Source organism: Pelobates fuscus, chromosome 2 (assembly GCF_036172605.1).
Source record: "Pelobates fuscus isolate aPelFus1 chromosome 2, aPelFus1.pri, whole genome shotgun sequence".
Lineage (NCBI taxonomy): Eukaryota > Metazoa > Chordata > Amphibia > Anura > Pelobatidae > Pelobates > Pelobates fuscus.
This window is the reverse complement of record NC_086318.1, coordinates 62,873,063-62,898,262: the sequence shown is the minus strand read 5'-3', so window position 1 is coordinate 62,898,262 and position 25,200 is coordinate 62,873,063. Positions and strand designations below refer to the sequence as shown.

Here is a 25,200-nt window from a genome sequence, read left to right as displayed (position 1 = left end):
TTTGCATACACTGCTGGCACTCAGAGAGCTGTCAGAAGAACATAATGTATTTGTATGATAATGGATCTAACTAGGTATGCATCACATCTCTATTAGCATCCATTAACCTCCACATACATGGTTATTAGTTGTAATGGCACAGTACCAGAAATTGCTAATGCACAGCTATAATTTGAGGTATTTGGAACAGGAATATATTGCCACTCATGTACGTTTCGCTAAATCATCAAGAGTTAGAAGTACACGTCTGTTTTTTTTCTTTTAAATGTCTATATCATCTTATGTAGCTTAGCCCTGGTTTTGCACACAGGGCCCAGCCAAATGGTGTCAAGCACATGTCATATTAAAATACATGTATTAAAATACAGTTTCTCAAAATAGTTAGATGGCATCATTGTCACACACATGTACATGATTCCAGACCTCTGTGTTGTGGTGATCGGCTGGCTGTATTAAATTGTTGTCATCCTTAAAATGTCAGGGAATAGATCAGCGTTTGAAATGTCTGAGTTTTCAATGGCTTTTTAAAGTAAAACTTCAGGTCACTTCAGGCCACCTGCTTCACACCAGCCACATTTCTCTATTCACAGATAGAGGGTTATTGGCAATGAAAAGTATTTTTGCACCAGATGCAGATAATGGATGCAGATAATGCTGCATCCATGAGGACTTTTAATTTATTACTCTAATATTATTTTTAGCACAGCCCCTGTTTATTGAGTTTCTCAGTATCACAAACAATGCAACTTTTACAAGTCAGATGTTAAGGAGTACTACTTAACAGGCAGTTAATGTTATGAGGGCTGTTAGGGATATTTCTTGATAGGGCAACTGTGTGATTATATTGCCCACCTATTAAGCTAGGTAACAGTAATCTGCTTATCTGTTTGTTGACCACTGCCCTTCAGCACTTGTTGTCATATATGTGTGAAAATATATAATTTGCTATTTTTGGATGTTTTTTATTCATATTTTAACAATAGTCAACAGTATCATGACAATAGAATAACAGATATTCTCCGTTAAATTGAGATATGCTGCATGTGTAGTCTGTGTACTAATGTTCCTTTATATATAGACAAGTTTATGATATTTATATTAGGCACAAATGTCACTGTAAATCCCCCGGTGGATGAAATGATGGTCCTAAAAATTAAGGATAAATGGTGTATTACAGTCCATAATTAACCTTTTGAGTATATGAAAGCATTGCGTATTGGGATGCTATCACTAGAACAACCTACTACATATAATGTTGGTATTTTTGTTGGATGTGTATAACAGTTATGTCAACATTTGGTGTTATGTATTCATAAAATATGAAGAGAATAGACTTTACACACTATGCATGAAAAATGAGCAAAACTATACTCTTGGCATTTCTTTCTGAAAGAAATAACCCAATTAGATCCAACTATCTCCAATTTACAGCATATGTCAGATGTAGTGATGTCGCAAACACAACATTTTCGGTTCGAACGGCGGACGCGAGATTCCGCAAATGTTCGCAAACCGGCGAACCGGGCGAACCGCCATAGACTTCAATGGGCAGGCGAATTTTAAAACCCACAGGGACTCTTTCTGGCCACAATAGTGATGAAAAAGTTGTTTCAAGGGGACTAACACCCGGACTGTGGCATGCCGGAGGGGGATCCATGGCAAAACTCCCATGGAAAATTACACAGTTGATGCAGAGTCTGGTTTTAATCCATAAAGGGCGTAAATCACCTGACATTCCTAAATCACAATGAATATGGATTGACACCTGACATATGACATATTGACACCCTGACATATGGATTGACACCTGTCCTCAGAGAGCCTGATACACACTGACACAGAGCAGAATAGGGACTGTTCCCCCTACATAGGGTCACTTGGCAGATATGGATTGACACCTATCCTAAGGATCCATACACACTGGGGGGACCTACTGTCCTCCCTTCGCCCCCACCCCTGCGTGGTGGGTGGGGGCCATAAAAATAATGAGGGGGGGACCTACTGTCCTCCCCCCGGCCCCCACCCCTGCACGGTGGATGGGGGCCATAAATCACAATGGGGGGAGGACCTACTGTCCTCCCCTCGCCCCCACCCCTGCGCGGTGGGTGAGGGGCCATAAAAATAATGAGGGGGGACCTACTGTCCTCCCCCCGGCCCCCACCCCTGCGCGGTGGGTGGGGGCCATAAAAATAATGAGGGGGGGGCCTACTGTCCTCCCCCGGCCCCCACCCCTGCGCGGTGGGTGGGGGCCATAAAAATAATGAGGGGGGGACCTACTGTCCTCCCCCCCCTGGCCCCCACCCCTGAGTGGTGGGTGGGGGCCCTAAAAAAACAATAAGGGGGGAGACCTACTGTCCCCCCCAGTTCCCACCCCTTATTGGTGGGTGGGGGTCCTAAATAAAAATCCCCCCCCAAATCCAAGCCCCTAGTCACCCATCCCCCACCCCCAAAAAAATTACCCCCTACCTACCCGGCTCACCCTAAAAAATAGTGAAGGGGGAATAAAATAACTAACCTGTAAAGAAAAATTCAACTTACCATTTGACGTCTTCCTTTTTCTAAAATTGTCTTTTTTCAGCCCCAAAAAAGGCCAAATAAAAAGCCATAAGAACCGACGCAATTTAAAAAATAAAAAATAAAAAAATAATCCATCTTCACCCATAGCGGGCTCCGCGCAGACTGAGCTCTGCAGGGCGGGGGAAGGTCTATAAAGCCTTGCCACGCCCTGCAATTAGTCTAAGAACACTCTGATTGGCTGGTTTAAGCCAATCAGAGTGCTCTTTGTAATTTTACACAGTGTGGGAAAATTCCAAAGAACTTTCCCACGCTGTGTAAAATGACACAGAGCACTCTGATTGGTTAGATTCCAAGCCCACCAATCACAGTGCTCTGTGTCATTTTACACAGCGTGGGAAAGTTATTTGGAATTTTCCCACACTGTGTAAAATGACAAAGAGCACTCTGATCGGTGGGCTTGGAATCTAACCAATCAGAGTGTTCTGTGTCATTTTACACAGCGTGGGAAAGTTCTTTGGAATTTTCCCACGCTGTGTAAAATGACAAAGAGCACTCTGATTGGAGGGCTTGGAATCTAACCAATCAGAGTGTTCTGTGTCATTTTACACAGCGTGGGAAAGTTCTTTGGAATTTTCCCACGCTGTGTAAAATGACAAAGAGCAATCTGATTGGTGGGCTTGAAATCTAACCAATCACAGTGCTCTGTGTCATTTTACACAGCGTGGGAAAGTTATTTGGAATTTTCCCACGCTGTGTAAAATGACAAAGATAACTCTGATCGGTGGGCTTGGAATCTAACCAATCAGAGTGTTCTGTGTAATTTTACACAGCGTGGGAAAGTTCTTTGGAATTTTCCCACGCTGTGTAAAATGACAAAGAGCACTCTGATTGGTGGGCTTGGAATCTAACCAATCAGAGTGCTCTGTGTCATTTTACACAGAGTGGGAAAGTTCTTTGGAATTTTGCCACGCTGTGTAAAATGACAAAGAGCACTCTGATTGGTGGGCTTGGAATCTAACCAATCAGAGTGCTCTGTGTCATTTTACACAGCGTGGGAAAATTCCAAAGAACTTTCCCACGCTGTGTAAAATGACACAGAGCACTCTAATTGGTTAGATTCCAAGCCCACCAATCACAGTGCTCTGTGTCATTTTACACAGCGTGGGAAAGTTATTTGGAATTTTCCCACGCTGTGTAAAATGACAAAGAGAACTCTGATCGGTGGGCTTGGAATCTAACCAATCAGAGTGTTCTGAGTCATTTTACACAGCGTGGGAAAGTTCTTTGGAATTTTCCCACGCTGTGTAAAATGACAAAGAGCACTCTGATTGGCTTAAACCAGCCAATCAGAGTGTTCTTAGCCTAATTGCAGGGTGTGGCAAGGCTTTATAAGCCTTCCTCCGCCCTGCAGAGCTCAGTCTGCGTGGAGCCCTCCATGGGTGAAGATGGAAATTGAGTCGGTTCTTATGGCTTTTTATTTGGCCTTTTTTGGGGCTGAAAAAGGAAGATTTTAGAAAAAAGAAGACGTCAAATGGTAAGTTGAATTTTTCTTTATAGGTTAGTTATTTTATTTCCCCTTCACTATTTTTTAGGGTGAGGGGGGTAGGTAGGGGGTAATTTTTGGGGGGTGGTGGGGTGTGTGACTAAGGGCTTGTGGACCCCTAGTCACCTTTGATTGAGGGGGGATTTTTATTTAGGGCCCCCATCCACCACTCAGGGGTGGGGCTGGGGGAGACAGTAGGTCCCCCCCTTATTGTTTTTTTTAAGGCCCCCACCCACCGCTCAGGGTGGGGGCCAGGGGAGGAGGACAGTAGGTCCCACCTCATTATTTTATGGCCCGCAGGGGTGGGGGCCGGGGGGAGGACAATAGGTCCCCCCCTCATTATTTTTATGGCCCCCACCCACCGCACAGGGGTGGGGGCGGGGGGAGGACAGTAGGTCCTCCCCCCATTGTGATTTATGGCCCCCACCCACCATGCAGGGGTGGGGCCAGGGGGAGGACAGTAGGTCCCACCTCATTATTTTTATGTCTCCTACCCACCACGCAGAGGTGGGGGCAGGGGAGGACAATAGTTCCTACCCCCATTGTGATTTATGGCCCCCACCCTCCGCGCAGGGGTGGGGGCCGGGGGGAGGACAGTAGGCCCCCCTCATTATTTTTATGGCCCCCACCAACCACGCAGGGGTGGGGGCGGGGGGAGGACAGTAGGTCCTCCCCCCATTGTGATTTATGGCCCCCACCCACCGCGCAGGGGTGGAGGCCGGGGGGAGGGCAGTAGGTCCCCCTCATTATTTTTATGTCCCCCACCCACCGCGCAGTGGTGGGGGCAGGTGGAGGACAGTAGGTCCTCCCCCCATTGTGATTTATGGCCCCCACCCACCGTGCAGGGGTGGGGGCCGGGGGGAGGACAGTAGGTCCCCCCCTCATTATTTTTATGGCCCCCACCCACCGTGCAGGGGTGGGGGTGGGGGGAGGACAGTAGGTCCCCCCCAGTGTGTATCAGGGTCCCTGAGGACAGGTGTCAATCCATATCTGCCAAGTGACCCTATGTAGGGGGAACAGTCCCTATTCTGCTCTGTGTTAGTGTGTATCAGGGATCCTTAGGAAAAGTGTCAATCCATATCTGCCAAGTGACCTTATGTAGGGGGAACAGTCCCTATTCTGTTCTGTGTCAGTGTGTATCAGGGATCCTTAGGATAGGTGTCAATCCATATCTGCCAAGTGACCCTATGTAGGGGGAACAGTCCCTATTCTGCTCTGTGTCAGTGTGTATCAGGGATCCTTAGGATAGGTGTCAATCCATATCTGCCAAGTGACCCTATGTAGGGGTTACAGTCCCTATTCTGCTCTGTGTCAGTGTTTATCAGGATTCCTTAGGATAGGTGTCAATCCATATCTGCCAAGTGACCCTATGTAGCGGGAACAGTCCCTATTCTGACCCTATGTAGGGGGAACAGTCCCTATTCTGCTCTGTGTATCAGGGATCCTTAGGATAGGTGTCAATCAATATCTGCCAAGTGACCCTATGTAGAGTGAACAGTCCCCATTCTGCTCAGTGTCAGTGTCTGGGGGGAGTATCTGCAGTAACACAGGGTGTCTGGAGGGAGTATCTGCAGTAACACAGAGTGTCTGGAGGGAGTATCTGCAGTAACACAGAGTGTCTGGGGGAGTATCTGCTTGTAACATTTATATGCACAAAAAAAAATAATAATAAATTTAAAAAAAATAAAAAATGGTTGCAGCTTCCGAATGAATCTAAAATGGATGCTATAAAGAATAGGGGGCGAATGCGAACATGCTATGTTCACCAGGAACTATTCGCCTGTGACCCGTTCGGGACATCACTAGTCAGATGTACATAGATCTAGAAAATTTGGGGAATGGACTTTAAAATAATATTACAAATACTACTTTTCCCAAATTTTTTATTTAGCAAAAAATAAAACAACACATATTGTACCAAAACCCACTAACAGCTAACAAAATGTTCTAGGTGCAGACAGAGTGATTATTTATTCATAAATGGAGTTACCATATTTATTGTGACAAACTCAGCGAAAGCCCATTAGAGCTTGCTAATATGAAAGAGTGTACCCTTTTTTTTCATTTTACAAAAGGTGCAGATTTCAATAGAGATTGACACTTTTATAAATTAGCCTTGTTACACCCCCTTGCCTGCCAATCATGCAATCGGTTCTGTAACTTCCTGGTTGCTTAGCTCAGTTGAGCTAAACTCAGCAGTTGGGCAATTCCTCAGAGCACCTGCTGGGGAAGAAGGGGATGACTGAGAAAGGCAGCAGACAAGAAAACAGTAACTTTTGCAAGCTGGTCTTAGATATAGCAACAATGAAAAAATGCATAATTAAATTAATGCATGATTTTATTGGTGGCATATCTACTAGACAGTGATGTATATTTTTTTAATTGGGCAATGGAGAGTCATTTAACAAAATGTGTGCATCTAATTCTACCTTTAAATGTAAACTCTTTCATCTCTTTAAATTAACCGTGTTACCCCCTTCTTCCCGACTCCCCCAGGCAGTCGATCAAACAACTGGTCATTTTACTTCTTGGTTTGGTTAGCTAAGTTGAACTAAACTCAACAGGCAGCAACTGCCAAGAACACCTGCCTTGCAAAGACTTATCATTGACGTGCATTGGGCAGTCTGTGATTGGACAGTCACAGAAAGTCTGGGCGGGGTTAGAAGAGGGGAGCTTGCAAAGGCAGCAAACAAGAGATCTGAAGTTTATGCAGGCTGTTTCTAGTTATAACTCTAATGGGGGGAAAATGAATAATTAAATGTGTGCAATTTTCATTTGGGGTATTTCCACTAAATAGTGATTTTTATTTATTTTATATTTCATCAGTGGGGTGTCCCTTTAATGTAACTACAGCTCGTCTTGCTAACTTCTAAAACACTTTAAATTATAGTAATGCAGTTACACAAAGAAAGAAAGGAAGGTCAGATGATTGATCTGCTAGTGTAGAAGATTTATTTATTTTTTTATTTCTAAAATATTTTACCAGGAAAGAAACATTAAGATTTCTCTCGTTTTCAAGTATATCTCAATCATTATAAATGATTTTAAATAGACATGTGCACCAGTCAAATTTCCGTTTTGTACAAATGATTTCGTACTAAATAAAAATTTAATTAGTCAATCGCGAATTTCATGATTCATTTTCTAATGAAAGTTGTTAAAAAAATTATGGACGAAAATAGCACTGCACATGCTCCAAAAAAAAAAAAAGCAAAGAGGTAGCCGGCAGCTCTACCAGCTCCCTCCTTGTAAAAAATAAATAACTATTCCTACCCCCCTGCATTAAAACCTATGGGGGACACTAAGACACCCATATTAATAAAAGGGAGGTTAAATCCTCCTGCATGCCGCAAGTAGGGGCATTTTGCCAAACATGACTCATACTCTGGAGGTCATTTACCACTAAATATAAATCAGTATGGGGGTCACTATGACCCCCATATTGATAAAAGGGAGGATACTTCCTCCCGCATGCCCCTACTTGAGGCATGCCCCTACTTGAGGCATACTTCCTCCCGCATGCCCCTACTTGAGGCATACTGCATGTCACCTAAACAAATTTAAAAGTACTAGTGCAATAAGGGGGGCACCTGGCACAGGTTAAATCCTGCCGCATGCCCCTACCTGTGCCTCAGGTCAGCCCCATGTAGTAGGGGCATGTCGCTTAAACATTTTATATAGAAGTGATACAGAGCTACAGTAAGAGTATGTGACCAAAAGTTATAGCAAAAGCTATAACAATGTTGCAATATGAAAAAGTAGCTATTTAGATCTAAATAGCTACTTTTTACATGTACTTTTACTGTAGCTCTAACACTTCTATATAAGATACATTTATATCCAGTTTTAAATGACAGCGAGCAGCCACTGGCTGCTTGCTGTCATAAAACTAAATATAAATCAGTATGGGGTATATATTTTATATATATATATATATATTGATAAAAGGGAGGTTAAATCCTCCCGCATGCCCCTACTCGCATGCATGTTGCCTAACCAGTCACCACTGGCTGCTCACTGCCCAGTCGCTAGTGCAATAAGGGGGACCTGGCCCAGATCCCCCCGTTTCCCCATGTTGGTGAACACAATTAACTAAAATGTGGGGAACCCCATGAGCGGTGGGTGGGGAACCTAATTAATTAAAGGGGGGGCCTAATGGCAGGTGTGGACCCTAAATAAATAAATAATCAGGGGGACCTAGTGTCCCCCCAGGTCCCCACCCATGCCGCGTGTAGGGGCTTGTGGGAGGATTTAACCTCCCATTTATTAATATGGGGGTCATAGTGACCCCCATAGATTTTAATGCATGTACTCTGTTATTCCTCCGTGCTGTGGTGGTTAATTACCCTGCAGCAAGGAGTCTATTAAACTAACGAAACAAAAAGGTAACGCATTCAGCATTTGCCCTTTCGTTTTGTTTATATTTCGTTTGTAGGGCTTTTGTTTATGTTTTAGTAAACGAATTTGAAAAAAAAAACAAATTTTCTGATGAAATTATATTCGTACGAAAACGAATGCACATGTCAAATGCACAAATTTTCAAAATGTTGTTCTGAGAACAAAAAAAGATGATGCAAGTTGGAATCCTTGTGTTTATTGAACTAGTATGTGTCATAAGGTCTACAAATAAAAAATCCACTGATAATCTGTTCTACCTGGCTATACAATAACGTTACACTAAATTTAAATAAGTACATAAATTTACAATTACAAATGGCCACTTAAACTGAATATGTATCATAAATCTCATATAATGATACACACCATCACCATTTTTCTTAAAACATACTGAATAAATATAAAACAGGGTAAGGGTGCAGCACAATGAAGTTATACATAAATTTATAAAGCAGGTGGGAGCTAAAAGGCAACATCAGAAATATAACAGTGTTTGAAGGTAAAACCCAGTAGCACGGCAAGGAATGCATGCCACATGAGAGTTTGGAAAATTGTGAGCACCAAGAAAGATGAACAGATAATATTTAAAAATCAAAATCAGGTGGCTGTAACTTATTGACTGAGAAAGCTTTTGAAATTAATGTAGGTATTGGAATGTGACTATGTAGCAATAGTGATGTCAGGAGAACAGTTAAAACATCATACAATAGTACACAGTGAAATCTGCAAAAGTGACTCACTGTATTTATATAGAATGTTTGTTAAAGGATCTTAAGTTTATTGTATTTATAAAAGATGTTCTTCAATTGACCCAATGCTTTTCCTCATTTGACTTTGCTGTATGCAACCTATTAGAAAACTGCACAGTTGTTGCACTAGATCAGTGGTAGGCAACCTTCGGCACTCCAGATGTGGTGAACTACATCTACCATGAGGCTTTGCCAGGATTGTGGCCATAAAAGCACTGTAGGAAATGTAGTCCAGAGCATTTGGAATGCTGAAGGTTGCCAAGCCTGTAGTAGATGCAAAGCCATGGAGTACGTTCCCTCCAGGTATCAGAATTAGAACAAAATATCAGATTTCACATAAAAATTAAAGGGCTGGCTCTTCAAAAAAATATTAGTTCTCCCTTATTTTTCATACCTTCCTCGCTGCAGACTCCTTTTAAGTCTATCAAAAGATGGTTCTACCTATTAAGGCTTTATATAAATAAAATAAAGACAGTGTCATCATGACGTGTAAATTAGAGGAAGCCAGAATGTATGTCATCCTTACCATAAAGTACCCAGTCTACCAAAAAAACAAAAAATAACGTGTGATATGTTGATGGAATAATTTTTATGTTCAAATAGATATCTGCTTCAGTGGCAAAATTCTGCATATTTTGAAAAATTATTTTAAAAAGTATATTTTCTAACAAAATGGCTTGCTAAAAAAGTAAACAAATAGATCACCAAATTCATTATTTAAACATTTTTATAATGTTTTATAATTACCTTCTATGTCTTGCATATTTACCGCTAACATGGCCACTGCCATCGCAACCAGGAGTGGGACAGCTGCAGGAAAGAAACAACGTATATAAAAATTGTTCCTTTTATGCTCGGAGACAAGATAGAAATACTGGCTTGCAAATTAGACAAATGGAGGGCAAAAAAGACAGAAAGACAAATCAAAAGATTGAATGAAGAGAAGAGGCAATGCCAAATGGATTTTATCAGCAGTTCGGTGAAGAATTAATTTCATCAATGCAATAGGGCATGATCACGCCACCAATGAACTTGAGAGCGGAAGGCATGAATTTTCTAAATTGCTAATGGGGACACATTTTACACTTAGAGCACTAACCTGAACAGCTCTTGTATGACTGGCTCCACAGGAACTGTAGAGAGATGGAAAAATAAAAAGATTTATCATCTATCACGTGTAACGCTCTGCTATCAAAAAGTAGCCAAAAGGTTATGAAGAAGCAAGGGCCAGAATGAATTGTGAAAAGAGATTGTGCAGGATGAAGGTTATTTGCAGAGTAAAGGCCTTACGTGATTTAGTGAAGCAAGGAACATACCTCGAACACCTTTGGACCGAGTGCGATGACGCTTCTCGTCTGTATCCACCTCCATCTGGGAATAGATTAGCAGGCAGTGAATATCCATATACTTCATGCACAGACTACCAATGCACTGTCGTGTGCAGGATCTGACAAAATCTTTCCATCCTATTTCATTTTCAGAACACAGAAGTCTTCCTGTGACGAGCTTAATAACTTTATTAAAACACACATTAATTGTTTAGGTTGTCATATTCATATTTACTAGGGCCAACAGATGCATACAGCGTTGTATGGTGTAATAACAAATGGCAAACCTTCAGTATTTATAGAACGTTGTATTTTCAACAACATAAACATATGTATATACAGTGACGTTTTTAAATAATTATGCTAAATTAAGAAAATGGACAGCTTCATTAGCATTTTTTTCATTGCCTCGTTATTTTACTCTATATATTAGAGATTTTTTTTACTTTTTTGCATTTTTACTGACTGCTGCCCCATAGTATACATTTATTATGAGACCTTGATTTAGACCGTCCTCTATATGCCATACGTAAAAAACAAGCTTTTTTGCAATTAAAAAAGGATGTAAGAGAATACACCATGTTATATTTTTTTAAACGGTTACTGCTTATAATTGTACATTATCTGCCACTGACAATAAAGTATAATGAATTCCTTTGACATTGTATTTGCTTAATCAGTAGTTTTTTTGTAGACGTCGCATGGAAAGATTGACACGTAACCCACCTACCGATGGTTTTCATGCTTATTTTTGTGAACTGTTTTCCCACAATCCAGCAATGTTATAAGAGGGATTTAATCAATTGTTGCTGTTAAAAAAAATAGATACCAAATAAAGAGCTTTCACTCAGTGGCCTATGTGTTTCTTTTAGAACTAGATATCCAGATGATCAATACATTATGTCCAGCAAGGGTCCCAAGGCTTACAAATCACAGCTACAGCTTCATTCCTATCGTAACTTTATTCCTGACTACTTTATTTGCCAGAGAACCCACTCTACCCAGCAAGTAACCCATTACTTACACCTTAGATGGAGGGGTAGGCAGCCTTTGGCACTCCAGATGTTGTGGACTACATCTCCCATAATGCTCTTATATGCCAAAATGCAGGCAAAGCATCTGGGGAGTTGTAGTCCCCAACACTTGGAGTGCCGAAGGTTGCTGACTTAGAGCAACTTATTAACTCCACTGCCTAGTCCTATACTATACACAGCAAGCATGTTGCCCAAAGCCTTTTAATGGATTTATCATGTTAAAGACACAGAATTTATGTTGAAAAATCACTGCTCAAAGAACTAATACCCAAAACTCATGTCACCAAATGTGAAGTCCACATTGTTTCTGTACAGAAGAATACACTGGTGGCTTTTTGCCATCAGCAATAAATCAGACTCAGAATCCTTTAGGTTACATTTGGTTATCAATTTTCTGCAGTTTGGAGTTTAGTGAGAAAGCCCCATAATCCTTGTTGAAACATAAATTTGGAAAAGAAAACAGTATGATATATTAAGGGAAACAGTGGAAACCTTTCCGCATTTAACACATTTGGATTGCAGCCAACAAGGTTTGAATAGTTCAAAAGACATACTGGATACACACCGGAATGGTTTTATACGGCTCTTAGAGACAAGAGAATTCTTTCAAGCTTAGTGCAAGGAGATTTTTTTTATCTGTTTTATGCAATTGCTTTATTAGATAACTCACTCATATTTTTATTTCTTGATTTATTTTAAAAAAAATCCACATCCATGTAGAGAATCAAATTCAAGAATCAAACATTGTACCACTTCCATTTTTGGATTTATGTAAATATTATTAGGTGCTATTTTTTTATTTCCTGCATATTAGTACGTATGTTACATTGCACTTAGTTATAGCAACAGTACATTTTTGTTGATGCTTGATATTTTTCTTTAATTGCAATTCGTGTGAAGGAAACTGACTGCTATTATATTACAGTCAAAAAAGTTTTTTTGTTTTTTTTTTTAAATGCAAGCTATTGTGACACCAGATATGAGTGGTGGCACTGGGCAAGTGGTCACAGTATACGCTGTGAGCCTGACACACGCTGGCAGGCAGGCAACTGCAATTAGATTACACAGGAAAAAAAAAAAAAGCAGACTGATGTTCTAGCCCTAAAAAGGGCTTTTTGGGGTGCTGTCCTTACAGCAGAGATCAGATGAGTCCTTCAGGACTGTAGTGGATACTGAATACACTAGCCTAGCTATCGATTTCCCTATTAAATCAGCAGCAGCTACACTGTCCCTCCTCTCACTAAGAATGCAGCTTCCGGGGTGCGGGGCCTAGCTGTCATGGAGGAAAGACGCACTTTGTGTGAGCTCCCTCAATATCTCACTTTAAGCAGCTATCAACAAGCGAATTTCACCCCAGAAGGGGATGACCCAGCAATGTTGCTCCTACCTGACCGACCCGACATGCTTAATAGTGGTCAGCAACTCGACAGAGTCTTACTTACCTCCGCGTGGCAAGTGTGGCCTGGTGCTCACCGGACGGGAGAGGCGGCCGATCTCCCGATCCTGGAGCAGCTACTTCCCGGCAGGAGCTCCGTAAACCCCCCCCTCGGACCGGTGGGGGTTATCCCAGTCCACCTCTGAGAGGCTGTCTGGAGCTAATAGACGCACAGAGCACAGCCGCCCAGGCTGACATACTCATCTGCGACTCTCCCAATATGGCGGCAGCTTCGTGTCCTCCTGGTACCAGCAAAGCATGGCAGGATATTGAGTCTAAGCTGGACAGACTCTTTAATCAATTTTGGAAGCAAATAACAAGCAGGAAGACCCAACAAGCTCCACCACAGCCCCAACAAGCTCCACCACAGCTAAGCGAAGCAGTCCCCATTAAAATCCACCAACGCAAAAGGCGTCGAAGACGGGACCAGAGGCACAAACCGAAATGCAGAGCCTGCCCCACGTCAAGCACTCGCCTTCACCTTAAGCCACCACAATCCCGCACCGGACGTGAAGCACCACAGGGACAGATCCAACCACCCGACAAAACAAGCTTCCACCACCTCAAGCCACGAACCCGGCAATCAGCCAGAGACTTGCCTTTGTTGTTCAAGGTATCAGGGACTCCCAGGGTCTGCACCTGACGCCCAGAGCAGTAAACAGTAAACAGCAGCCTTCCAAGCATGTCCCACTATAGCCAATCCTCCACACCATGCCTTTGATCACATGAACTGCTCTCTGCACATTAACTAATCGTAAGGTAGCAAGCGTTTAAACATGTCATTATTTCACCTCCTAAAGAGTTTATTGTCGTAGTTCCTTACATGCCTTTACCTTAACCGTTCATGTATTATGTTATTCACTAGTCTCATCTCATGGGGCGACTCACACTTGATTTATAACTAGTGGTGAAGCTGCTGATATAAATACACAGTTGATAACGTGCAAGCTACACCCTAAACATGACAGCCATCTTTCACAACAATGTACTGCTATATACTCATACCCTCAGTGCAACTAGCCATGATATACGCACGTTGAGCCTAGCATGCTCAAATATAACACACTTCTGTCTAAAAAATAAAAAATAAAAAAAGAATACAAAAAAAAGAATGCAGCTTCAGAATTAATCTAAATTGTATGCTGTCTAGGAGGTGGGAGGGTCTGGGAGGGTCTGGGAGGGAGGGTCTGCTGCTGATTGGCTGGAATGTGTCTGCTGACTGTGAGGTACAGGGTCAAAGTTTACTTAATGATGACGAATAGGGGGCGGATCGAACATCGCATATGTTCGCCGTCCGTGGCGAACGCGAACAAGCTATGCTCGCCAGGAACTATTCGCCAGCGAACCGTTCGGGACATCACTAATGCTGATGAGCTTTTTTTACTAAAGAGCAAGTTCTGCAGATAAACGTTCAAACTGTATGCTGAAATAGCCATATTGGATAAAATCTCTAACCCATATTTGCAATGTTGACATTCGTTTACAGATCTACATTTAATTCACCCCATCATATTGTGAACACAGTGAATTGAACACACTCATATACTGCAGTATTTGTACTGCTATATCTCGAGCCTACTGTAAGTACATTGTACCCCGGTACCTATTTTGTATAAGCTTCTAGTTTAGTATCTTGCATTCTCTTCATTCACGCTCATTGGAATGTGTTTTTATTTTGTGAATAGGGTGCTATTTAACTAGACCAAGTGTGAAGTTAAATTCCATAAAAGCAGATTATAACAAGGTGACAGCTGTAAATAAAACATAGCATTGGGTGCAACAGATCAATGAAATGTGTGAAAACACATACAAGGAGATTCAAGAAAAAGAAGTTATTAGGATTAACCCTCAACATGGAAAAATCTGATCTAATATATATAACATTTTGTTTTTCTTTCTTTCAGTTTTTTTCTACAACCATGTATTCCTAACCCTATAGTGTTAAAAACACAATCCAACCCCCCTTGCCTCCCAAAATATAGTAAAGTCTTCCTTTTATTACAGTCTGCTGCTGATGGCTCTGCCCTGGATCTGCCTGCTAGGGTGACATCCTCAGAAGTAAAGATCAGAGCCATGCGCAAAGCTCCCCCATAGGAAAACATTGGATAGGCTGAGACACTCAAGGAGGCAGATCAGGGGCAGAGCCAGCACAAGCCAAACACAGCCCTGGCCAGTGGCGTACACACAACCCATGGGGCCCCGGGCTGGGGCCGCAACACATGGCAGCGGGCACCTGGTCGTAGTGGTCGCAGGGATGTGACCCCTGCAACCGCGGTATGTACGCCAGTGCATGCAGATACACATACACTTAAAGGACCACTACAGACACCCAGATCACATCAGCTCAATGAAGTGGTCTTGGTTCCAGGTCTCTCTAGTTTTAACCCTGCAGCTGAAAACATAGCAGTTTCAGAGAAACTGCTATGTTTCACTGAGGGTTAATCCAGCCTCTAGTGGCTGTCTCATTGACAGCTGCTAGAGGAACTTCCGCAATTCTCACTGTGAAAATCACACACACATTTACTGACAGACACACACTCAGTGACAGACATACATACACACTCACTGACAGACAGACACACACTCACTCACTTAAAAAACACACACTCACTAACAGACGCACACAAACTAACACACTCAGTAACAGACACACACTAACACACACACTCTAACACACACACACACTAACACACACACACACACTAACACACACACTCTAACACTTACACACACACACACTAACACACACACACACTCTAACACTAACACACACACTAACACTAACACACACTCTCTAACACTAACACACACACACACACCTACTAACAATAACACACACACACACTAACACTAACACACACTAACACACACACACAAACACACTAACACACACATACTAGCACTAACACATACACACTCTCTAACACACTAACACACACACTCTAACACACACACACACACTCTAACACTAACACACACACACACACACACAAACTCTAATATATACACACACACACTAACACACACACACACACTAACACACACACACACTCTAACACTAACACACACTAACACTAACACACTCTAACACACACACATATTTTTATTTAATCCCCCCAGCCTCCTTACCTTTTGGAGAGCTGAGGGGATTCCCTGGGGTCCAGTGGTATCACCGGGCGCGCGCGCGAGGGAGCACTCTCCCCTGAGTGCTTTCTGTTCAGCTCCCTTGCGCGCCGCGTACTGATGCCGGAGCCGAAAGATGACATCATCTTCTGGCTCCGGTATCAGTGCGGTGCGCGAGGGAGCTGAAGAGGAAGCACTCAGGGGAGAGTGCTCCCTTGCGCGCGCGCCCGGTGATACCACTGGACCCCAGGGAATCCCCTCAGCTCTCCAAAAGGTAAGGAGGCTGGGGGGATTAAATAAAAATATGTGTGTGTGTTAGAGTGTGTTAGTGTTAGTGTGTGTTAGTGTTAGAGTGTGTGTGTGTGTGTTAGTGTGTGTGTGTGTGTTAGTGTGTGTGTGTATATATTAGAGTTTGTGTGTGTGTGTGTGTTAGTGTTAGAGTGTGTGTGTGTGTTAGAGTGTGTGTGTTAGTGTGTTAGAGAGTGTGTATGTGTTAGTGCTAGTATGTGTGTGTTAGTGTGTTTGTGTGTGTGTGTTAGTGTGTGTTAGTGTTAGTGTGTGTGTGTGTTATTGTTAGTAGGTGTGTGTGTGTGTTAGTGTTAGAGAGTGTGTGTTAGTGTTAGTGTGTGTGTTAGTGTTAGAGTGTGTGTGTGTGTTAGTGTGTGTGTGTGTAAGTGTTAGAGTGTGTGTGTTAGTGTGTGTGTGTGTGTGTTAGTGTGTGTGTGTGTTAGAGTGTGTGTGTTAGTGTGTGTCTGTTACTGAGTGTGTTAGTTTGTGTGCGTCTGTTAGTGAGTGTGTGTTTTTTAAGTGAGTGAGTGTGTGTCTGTCTGTCAGTGAGTGTGTATGTATGTCTGTCACTGAGTGTGTGTCTGTCAGTAAATGTGTGTGTGATTTTCACAGTGAGAATCGCGGAAGTTCCTCTAGCAGCTGTCAACCGCCGGGTGACACCAGGGCCAGCCTCGGGGGGCCCTGAGATGGTAAGCCCCTGGGCCCCCCAGGAGAAGAGGCTGGCCACAGTGGGTACATACCGGGTCGCAGGGCAGCCGGGCCCCCTGCAACCCCGGTATGTACGCCACTGGCCCTGGCCAATCAGCATCTCCTATGAGAGGTGCATTAAATCAATTTCTATGAGGATTGTTCAGTGTCTCCATGCAAAGTTTGGAGATGTCAGTGCCCCAGGAAGCACCTCTAGTAGCAATCTGAGGAGTGGCCAGTGAAGTTATCACTACGCTGTAATGTAAACACTGAATTTTCTCTGCAAAGGCAGTGTTTACAGCAAAAAGCCTAAAGGTAATGATTCTACTCACCAGAACAAATTCATTAAGCTGTAGTTGTTCTGGTGACTGTAGTGTTCCTTTGATGTTCTATCTGTTGTTACATTTTTTTTGTTACATTTTTAAAGATTTGAGCACATGCACACAGTTATAACTGTTATTATGTGTAGTAATATAAACAGGGACACATATTTTTATTTGTATTAAAATTAAACAGTAATACATTTGAAACATGTATCTGATGTTTTTTTCTAAAAAATACACACAGGTATCTCCTTTGGGGGTTACGAGAGACACAGGTGAAGACACATTTTTATAAGGGGGGGGGGGGGAGGGGCATCAAAATGCATCTTCACCTGTGTAGCTAAAATTCCTTGCACCAGCCCTGGTCCTGACCCCAGTAACTTCCTATGTTGGATGGTAGCACCTATACTGTAGGAAGTAAATTGATCAATGTAAACATGTTCATTACACAGTGTTAATTCTTTGGCAGAATCTGACAAATGTAATAAGTAAAATAATGTATGCTATATCTGCAAGGCCTAGCTCTTTAACTCATTATTTCCACTGCATTTAGTAAGCTATCATTCAACCAGTGATTAAAGATGATAACTGATCCCTCTGCCAATTTTACAATTTAACTGTCAATAAACCTGCTAAAAGAACACTCCATAAAAAAAATTAAAATAAATAAATAAATACAAATAACGCATTATTAGGTATAACTCCAAAAATACTGTAATTCCTTTTGCATGTTTTCTTTATGTATATAAGAAATGTTGTCTCGCGATAGTTTCAGATCTAGTATTTGCAGCTACTGCCAGCCCTCCATTACTTCCCCTTGGCACAGAATCAGAGTCCTCTCATTACGAAGCCTTACAGATCACCCACACATGCACACGGCTGTCCAATCACAGACTTCTTAATTAGCGGCATTTCAAATGTATTTCAGCGTTAAGATGTTTTAAGGAACACATTGGAACCAAGGCAAGGTACAAGCCAACCCCAAACAAAGGCACAGTAGGAATGGTAGTGGCGTAGTACTGGAAATAAAATGTCAGGGTTTACAGATCAGCTTGCAAATATGTAGTAAGAGGGTTATGTAAACTGTAACATGCCAGATAGTAAAAATACCAGGACAAAGGAAAAAACGAAAATCCTGTCAGGGCAAGCCGGGTCAAAAAGCTCAAAATAATAAAATACAAAAAAGGTGCAAAGTTTGCAGCTTTCCTCATTTAAATTAAGTTGTGGCCAAATTAAAGCAACCTAGTAAAGACAGTACTGTTAGTAGAATTATCATGACCAGAATTTAATGCAGCTGAATCAGTTTGAAACAAGGAGACTTGACTTTAAGCATGCTTTAAAAGTGAGTGAATGAAAAGTCTTAGCTGTACCATTCTTAGAGTGTTGATGCTGTTTTATTGTACGTGTGTCAATGCTATTGCTATGCTTTGGAATTTTAGTACCAGAGTTCGATGCATTAGCACCAAAACTGGTTGTAGTCCTGACAGAAGTCTTTCTAAGGCAGACACCTTGAGCAAGAACCTTTCTTTAAGTTTCGCTTCACCAAGCTAAAATATCAAATTTAGAAACACCTCCCAGCTGTCTGATTGACCACCAGGGAGGTGCAACACAGTTCGTTTATTAAATGATTAACCAATAAAATATAATTAAGTAATGAGTCTTGATATCTGTTTTTCTTATTTTGTGTCTTATATTTACGAATCAAAGAAGGATTGAATTGTTTGCCTCCCCCATTTAGTTTGCTCTTTAACAAAATGAGTAAGGGAAATGATTATATCTGTGCATGCAAAAGCTATTGTAGAATAACCTCCTTACGTTAAGGTGTAAGACCAAAAAATGACCACCACCACCACTGTATCACTGTCCTAGAAAAACTACTACCTAGGGTTAAAATTCACCCAGTATTTGTAAAAGCTATAAGTATGCCTGTATGTCTCTGTCTGTCTGTCCTTCTATCTATCTATCTATCTATCTATCTATATATCTATCCATCTATCTATCTATCTATCTATCTATCTATCTATCTATCTATCTATCTCTGCTCTGTCTGTCTGTCTATCTATCTCTCTCTCTCTCTCTGCTCTGTCTGTCTCTCTGTCTGTCTGCCTCTCTGTCTATCTCTCTCTCTCTGCTCTGTCTGTTTGTCTGTCTATCTATCTCTCTCTCTCTCTGCTCTGTCTGTCTGTCTGCCTCTCTGTCTATCTATCTATCTATCTATCTATCTATCTATCTAGCTATCTAATATAATAGCTGCAGAATATTTGCATAGTAAGGATAGTCAGGATGCCATATTCAATATTTTTCCATCAAAACTGTTGCAACTGTGTTCTAAGCCTACTACCACGCAATGCTGTTTTAGCTCAGTCAACACTACATGTCAGTAACAAACAAAGCTAGCATTAATAATCTAAGCCTGCAGGTTGGTGTCTCCAGCAATATAGGTGTACTTTTGCTATTCAGTAGGGATAGGTTATATTGTTTTGATTACGTTTTTTTTTTTTTTTAACATTAATGCATTACAGTAACCTTAGGACAATGTAAAATAGGTCCATTATGATCAATTAATTGTATTCATAGATAAGGGGGTTACTCTGTGACCTTTAAAAGTCATTGGATATCACATTCATCTTTAGTTTCCTTTAGGGGCACTTTCACATTCGAAATGAAAGTTCACCAGGTCAATGCTGCATTGCACATAAAGGTTAGGTGACAAAAAGAGAATAATCACCTTCATTTCTAAGTAATACAGTGTAAAAAATGAATACCATATTTAAATAGATATCACAGCAACTTGTTTTAAAAGGTTTGCACAGATTGCAACTTGTTATAAGACCATTCAATTGATTTTTATATCATAAATTATATTTAATATTGAAAAAAAAAGATTATTTTCTTATTTTTTTGTTATGCATTGATAAGACATAAAACCTATTATCTTCGAGAAATATCTTGAAAACCCTTAACTTAACAGAGATGTGGGGACATGCAAAGTCCTATCCCTGTCTCTCTATATTATGTCCTCTCCTCGTGTTGCTTATGCTCTGTGGAATATCAATAAAGGTATAGTTGGAAAAAAGTCTCCTGATGCACAACTAGTTATTCAAATACATTTCCATCATACTACCTTACATAGGGGTGTACAATCTTCCTGACATTCACCTGTATAATCTTCCTGACTGTCACCTGGTTATAATTGTCATCTGACTTTGCAGAACACTATACTAGTCTTTCTTTTTGGATAACTGCATTCAGAAGTAAATACCTGATTTAAAAAAACAAAACAAAAAAACACTTATATGCTCTTTCACCATCTTTAGAGATTTATGGATAAACAGTCCCACATCTGAGGCTTCAGCCCCAGAAGCGCCCCCTGCAATGTCTATATCCAATTCATCTATTCTACATATACAACAAAGTTCTAGATAGCTCCAGAATAACAGTATACAATGTAAAACATGAGCAAAATGTAAGAGAAACAACTCAATAATGAATAAAATAACTACATATGACTGAATATATAGGCATTTGGATTCAGAAATAAATATAATACTGGAAATATATTCTGCCATCTGATCAAGTGTTCATGTTATATGTGTGGCTTCTTGAAGATCTGCTCCTACAGTTTGTATTTATAGCCATATGATTATATGCGGCATCACACACGTAATGTGCTTTAACACATACATCATAAGACCGACATGGCTCTCCTATCCAGTCTTGTTTTGAATCGAAGATTAACACATACATTTTATGAATATATTTAATATATGATTTAATAAATTATTTCATTACTCATTGATTTAATTTTCTGAACTAGAGGTTTATTTACTTAACTTTGAATTGTGGAGAACACTACCTAAATTGCTACATAGTAACTTAATCTAAGTTATAAAAAATAAAAAAGTCTCAAATCCATCAAGTTCAAGATATGCAAAAAAAAAAGACCAACTGCGTGCACGACTGTCTGTGAATTAGGGACGTGCATGGGCAAAAAATTTGGTTCATTTCGGAAATTCAGGTAAGTTAAAAAAATTTGGTTCGTTTCGGCAATGGCTTTCGGTTCGGGTTTGGCTCTTCGGAACTGCCGAATGGCATTCGGTTTGGACATTCAGCATTTAGGAACACAGCATTCGGGCATTTATTTGGGGCATTCATCAGTTCGATATGTAATTAGTTTAAGGCATTCGGCAGTTCGGAATGTCGTTCGTTTTGAAAAATAAACATTTGTGTTTTTTTTCTTAAACTACAATGTTTTACATTTCATAGTGGACCACAGCAGCACCCAGACCACTTTATCTTAAAGACGTGGTCTGGGTTTAGTTAATAATTAGTAGTGTTAGTTTAGTATATATGCAATTTACAAAATGATATGTTTACTGCACAGATAGTGCAGCCAATCAGGGAGCACTACCAGCATGCAACACTTCTGCACACTATATAATCCCACCCCTGTGACACCATCTTTGTGGATAGTTTAGGAGCAGAGAGGGAGCAGAGTGTGAGAGCAGATAGTGAGCAGAGTGTGAGAGCAGAGAGAAAACAATTTGTGTGTGAACAAGCAAGTGAGAGTGTGTGAGAGAGCAACGTGAGAGTAAGTGATGGCTGGTAGGGAGAGCATTGTAGGGTCCCCCAGGGAGAGTTGTGGTGGTGGTGGTGGTAGTGGGATAGTTGTGGGAAATTTGCCCAGGCAGGGTGATAGGAGGGAAGGTATGCGTTCAAAGGGCAGGGGGGTGGTGGGAGGGAAGGTAGGCATTCCAGGGGCAAGGAGGGTGGTGGGAGGGAAGGTAGCCATTCAAGGGGCAGGAAGGGTGGTGGGAGGGAAGGTAGTAATTCACATGAATGCAAGCCAACACCCTGACAGCCTGATTTATATACTATCCCACCTCAATGACTCTGTGTGCCTTCATTGGCCAAGTGTCAGTGACAAAATCACAATTATTTGCTGTCCTCTAACATTAATCACAAAAATTAGCCAATTTCATTGGACAGGGAATAGTGAAACCGGATTGGGCAAGCAAACATTACAACTTTGTAATTGGGCAAGCAAACATTGCACAAAATGAATTAGCTTATTGGTCAAGATTCCTGTCATTATTCACATAATTTTCCCTTCCTCTCTCTTGTTTTGCCACTTTTCAGAAATCTGAATCACTTCGGCACTTCGAAGCTTCAGAGCTTCGCCTCTTCTGAGTTTCGGAGCTTCTGAACTACTGAACTTTGCACTTCGGCCCTTCGGAGTCTAGGCACTTCGGACATTCGTAAGCATCCGAATGTCCGAATGGCATGAAATTCGTACGAATGTACATTCGGAACAAAACAAATTGCACATGTCTACTGTGAATCATAATGTAAATCGGTGAAAAGTGGTTATTGTGGAAGTGTACTTGAGCTTGCGAATATTAGACTTAGAGAGGCTGATACATTTCTTAGACTAAGCTAGCTTTCTCACACAACAAGTTTAATGGATAACACAAAAAATATCCTGCTGTTGGTCTTCTTAAGCTAAGCTACTAAATGGGCTAACTCACTAGATCAACCTTTTAAACCAAGCATCCTGGTTAAGATTGTACTCATGACACTGCAATTATAACTAAAGTAAAACTGGTTTTGTTCCTTAAGGATTTTTTTTTTGACCTTCAGTGTCCAACCTTGGTCATTAATCTTGCTGGCAAATAGCTCCCATATTTATTTGCCAACGTATTCTTATTCTATGAAAGCCCTATTTACAGAAGCGCTTACAGTCCAGTTTAAGCTATACAAGTGTATAAGTCCTAGGGAAAGAATAGTCATCTAATTACAATTCTAGTATATTACAATACAATGCCTTTATAATGGCAAAAAGAAGAGAAATTCCAAGTCTGAATATTACTGGTAAATCGAAGAATAAGTAAAAACACACAAATATTTAGTTCAATAAAATAATGTATAGACACTAGTAATGGTTATAAATACTAAACAGAAGAGGTAAATACAATGTCATGTGCAATAATCCATATTTCACAAGCAACCGGTTCTACACATATTTGTATCTTACATAACTGCTCCTTTGTATGTCTTATGTAACTAACATCCTGTTTTTGCATTATGAAACAACAAAAGAATATTTGGAAAAATAGTATGTTTATATATTTGAAAGTATGAAATACCAAGTAAATTTGAGTTGTTATCATTTTTATCTAACAACCCAATAATCCTATCCTTATATCTTTTCTTATTCAAGCCAATCTGGATTTAGGTAATATAGCATTTGGAGGAGGGATCAATACAATGAAAGCATAGTACAGTGAGAACAAAAAGAGTTAAGTGAGAGAAGGACAGGAAACATGATAAGTGATATAGTAATATGAGAGGGTCCACACCAATAGTGAGAGGGTGATAATAAACTGAGTGAGGAGACAATAATGGGAGAAGAGAAGAGAAGAGAAGAGGAAAACAAGGGAAGATAGCAGTGACACTGGAGTAGCATTTAGAAGCTAGGAAATGATGGTAACTTCTTTATATTTGGTTAAATTAAACCAGTAAACACAATGAATGTTCAAAAACATCCAGTGTTATATTTGTGTTGAGTTACCTTCTATTCAGCAATACTGAATTATCTATTCATTAAACAGGATAGCAAGAATAAAGTAGAGAATTAATTTCTTAAACATCTCTTTGTGATTTCATATATTAAGGTGGTTTTGTCATCCACAAAAAAATTGAACAATCTTTATGAAATGTTCATGAAGACTCTTTCTGTCAAAATATATCATAGGACAAATTATGGACTAATTTGTCTCATGGTATATGCCTAACTTAAAAAAAAACTTGACAAAAAGGATAGCTACCGCCATTAGATTTTGTCACTTCCCACAGCCATTGCTGGTGACAGTTGTAGGAGTAAGGCATTGTTTTGCTCCTTGAGAAACTATATATAGATTCTCCAGTGGTCTAAATGGACATCAATATTGTACTCTAATGCATGTGTGAGAGTACAGCATTGATGTGGACTTCTGACGGATGAAATGCCAGGAGATGAAAAATTAAGATGGGGCACCCATGAGGCAGTATGACTCACCTCCACTGCATCCCCTAGGCCACCACTCCCCAATGACTTTTGAACAAAACCCATATGTTTTCTGATCCACGTGACAACTTCAATTGATTAAACCATTCATTAGTGAAAAAAAATATTGTAAAAATGTGCAATCTTTATTAAAAAAACTAAATTACATTTCTAATAAATATAATATTTACTTACTGCTTTATCTGGAAGGTAAAAACACAAACACCTTACCCTTTAAAACCTACTCTTCCATAAGCCAGATAATTAGCAAAAGGTTTAGAATGTACATGTTTAAGAATAGATATAAAATAACAAGGTTCTACATTTTGGGAACTTTAAAATGTTTAATAATTTTCTTTGGTAAATGTTAACATTGACTGACAATTATTAAAAAGCTTCTATTGGATATGCAAAAATCACATTTTCATATCCAACTATTTTAATTACATCCTTACATGGTAGGATTAGTTTAATTCTGAGGACATGTCTTAAATGCCATATGTTTCCATTGTTCCCAGGGAAAGGTTTAAGATTAAGCCAAGAAGAAAAAAAAAGTCAGTAGTCTTACATCGTGCCGTATTACGTGACTTGTTCTGCCCTGAGTTTAAGGTCACACACTGACTCATGCAGGAAATCAAGGATAATTGCGTTTGGAAAGTGACACAAAAATGTCATCCTCTTTTAGGAAGAACAAGGTTATCCTAGTGGAAACATTCTTTTTCTAAACCAA

General features: G+C 40.5%; 1 protein-coding gene across 8 annotated transcripts in view; it reads right to left on the bottom strand.

Moving 5' to 3' along the window:
• Window positions 1-25,200, bottom strand: part of MYT1L (myelin transcription factor 1 like) — a 451,096-nt gene that overhangs the window by 151,631 nt on the left and 274,265 nt on the right. For all 8 annotated transcript variants that reach the window (XM_063442204.1, XM_063442202.1, XM_063442206.1 and 5 more), the window contains 3 exons: window positions 10,524-10,578; window positions 10,307-10,340; window positions 9,955-10,017 (listed from right to left, as the gene is read on the bottom strand). In XM_063442204.1, coding sequence (XP_063298274.1) covers window positions 9,955-10,017; window positions 10,307-10,340; window positions 10,524-10,578 — 152 coding nt within the window. The remainder of the gene's footprint in view (window positions 1-9,954; window positions 10,018-10,306; window positions 10,341-10,523; window positions 10,579-25,200) is intronic.